At 40.9% G+C, this 2,713-nt stretch overlaps 1 protein-coding gene across 2 annotated transcripts in view; it reads left to right on the top strand.

Annotated features, from left to right (window-relative positions):
* Positions 1 to 2,713, top strand: part of MYOT (myotilin) — a 22,322-nt gene that overhangs the window by 3,518 nt on the left and 16,091 nt on the right. Inside the window, exon 2 of one of the 2 annotated variants that reach the window (XM_017500961.2) lies at positions 117 to 681. The exons of the other annotated variant lie outside the window; for it this stretch is intronic. Coding sequence (XP_017356450.1) covers positions 326 to 681 — 356 coding nt within the window. The 5' untranslated portion in view covers positions 117 to 325. The remainder of the gene's footprint in view (positions 1 to 116; positions 682 to 2,713) is intronic. 2 annotated transcript variants of the gene reach the window in all.

Genomic DNA, 2,713 nt, shown 5'->3' with positions numbered 1-2,713 from the left:
AAAAAGAAAAGAAAGAAACGAAAGGAAAAGAAAAGAAAAAGCACATAAGATCTGAAAGATGTCAAATAAACAATGCTATTAAGCAAATATTTAACAATTATTTTCTCCTTTTGAAGGAACAATACTCTTCAAGAGAAGCTCACTCTACCACAGCCAGGAGCACAGTATTCTCAGGATCTCAACGAGGAAGAGCAGACCAAGGTTGCTTCTGATTCCTTGCAACCTTCCATAATTCCAGGCTTGTGGCTCCAAAGTCAGGGCCCCACCCTTCCAGGAAAATCATTATAGTAATAACGTGCCTTCATCTTCCATATACCAACTAAGCATGTTTAACTACGAACGTCCAAAACACTTCATCCAGTCTCAAAACCCATGTAGCCCCAGACTGCAGCCTCCTGGACCAGAAACCTCCAGCTTCTCTAGCCAGACCAAACAGTCTTCCATTATCATCCAGCCCCGCCAGTGTACAGAACAAAGATTTTCTGCCTCCTCAACAGTGAGCTCTCACATCACCATGTCCTCCCCTGCTTTCCCTGCTTCTCTCCAGCAGCCTGCTGGCTCCAATCCAGGCCAAAGGGTTACAACCACCTATAACCAGTCCCCAGCCAGCTTCCTCAGCTCCATATTACCATCACAGCCTGATTACAATAGCAGTAAAATCCCTTCCACTATGGATTCCAAGTAAGTGAATTTTTACATACTGCATGTACCGTGAACTTGTATCTGAGGAGTTTGCAGGAGGGTGGGGGTTAGGAGTTTTGGGATTATGCTGCAGTTCATTTTTTACTATCTAAAAAGGCAATGTGACTTTACAGTCTCATTCCATAGTTCCACTAGAACATGCTGAACCAGCGTACTGGCAATAAGAGGTCATCTGATGATTCTCCAGTGTCCAGGCTGAGCTGAATCCAAATTACCTATTACCCCATAAAATTATTTACCCATTATTTTTCATCTTTGAAAAAACAATTCCACACATACCCAAGAACAATGAACTTTTCCTTTAGTTCTAAGCCAAGCTCCTCATGCTGTAAATTTAATTCCTCTGGTTCTGGGCTCAGCTGAGATGAACACCTGTCTGCTCATCTTCAGATAGGATTTCCTATCACATAAGCAAAGGCTATTAAGTTTCTTCTCAGTCTTTTCTTCCTTTCCCTTTTCCCCTCTAATCCTGAACATCCACTTGGCTGAAAAAATTTTAAATTAACAAATTAAAAAAATCTGGAACTCAGACCCTCGAGTGTACACATTTTCCTTACTATGATCAGAAGGAGGGCCTGAATAGATGAAGGCTTACGACCTTAAGGTTTCTTCTGTTAATTAAAACCACACCTTGTTCAAATTAGTTGGGTTGATCTAAATACAGGGATTAATACTGAGGCCTTATGAAAACATGTGCTATTTCTACTGCCCTAAGACTGTCCTAGGAGAGCCTGATATGAAAAAGGACATGATGGTTATGCTTTTTTTAAAACATGAACTGAATACCTTGTGCTTATGCAAACTAAAGCCTATCAGATTTCCTGTTCCTTGGCTGGCTGGAACATCAGAGAATTGAATCAGAGGCATCTCAAAAATTGTCCAGTGGAATGTGTTTTGTTGCAGGCTTACTGATACATTCACTCAACACTAATTTCTCGCAATCATCTCTAGTGGCTAATTTTTCTAGAAACTCCTATTTTTGGTGACAACTTTGGAAACATAGTTGAACCGACTATAGCAATTCAGCTTGCAAAAAAACCTTTTCAATATTTTAAAAAATAAAAATCAGGAAAACCAAAAACATTTGTTAGAATCCTACAGATACTAAGTTGAACCATTTGAAATGGCTGATAATCAACTGTTTTTGACCTACAAAAATAGCATTCTCATAGGTTTAACCTAATATTTTAAAAGGATGCTTTCAATAATTGAGAGCCCTTTCTTTCTCTTCCCTCCCAAATTCCCTTTATATTCATAATATACAGTAGATTTTTCTTGGTTACATTTACCCTGATGATCATTTTCTATCTAGCTTTCTATTATTTCCATATTTCCTATATTAGCATTTTAAAATGTAAAAGAACTTTTTCTGTTTTTCTTAGTAAAGTCTTTCAGTTCTATTCCAAATTACTCCCCAGAAAAGAAAGTTATCAAAAACCTAAGAAAAGAGAAAGAGGCCAGGGATAGTAGCTCACGCCTATAATTCCAGCATTTTGGGAAGCTGAGGCGGGTGGATTACCTGGGGTCAGGAGTTCTAGAATAGCCTGGCCAACATGGCGAAGCCCCATCTCTCTAAAAAATACTAAAATTAGCTAGGCACAGTGGCAGGCACCTGTAATCCTAGCTACTTGGGAAGCAGAGGGGCAGAAGAATCGCTTGAACTTGGGATTCAGAGGTTGCAGTGAGCTGAGATTGCACCACTGCACTCCAGCCTGAGAGACAGAGCAAGACTCCATCTCAAAAAAAAAAGAGAGAGAGAGAGAGAAAGGAAGGCAAAACTATAATAAGAAATAAAGCCGGCCGGGCGCGGTGGCTCACGCCTGTAATCCCAGTACTTTGGGAGGCCGAGGCGGGTGGATCACGAGGTCAAGAGATTGAGACCATCCTGGTCAACATGGTGAAACCCCGTCTCTACTAAAAATACAAAAAATCAGCTGGGCATGGTGGCACATGCCTGTAATCCCAGCCACTCAGGAGGCTGAGGCAGGAGAATTGCCTGAACCCAGGACGC

This window comes from Cebus imitator, unplaced genomic scaffold (assembly GCF_001604975.1).
Source record: "Cebus imitator isolate Cc_AM_T3 unplaced genomic scaffold, Cebus_imitator-1.0 Scaffold274, whole genome shotgun sequence".
NCBI lineage: Eukaryota > Metazoa > Chordata > Mammalia > Primates > Cebidae > Cebus > Cebus imitator.
This window is presented reverse-complemented; position numbering and strand designations above follow the sequence as displayed.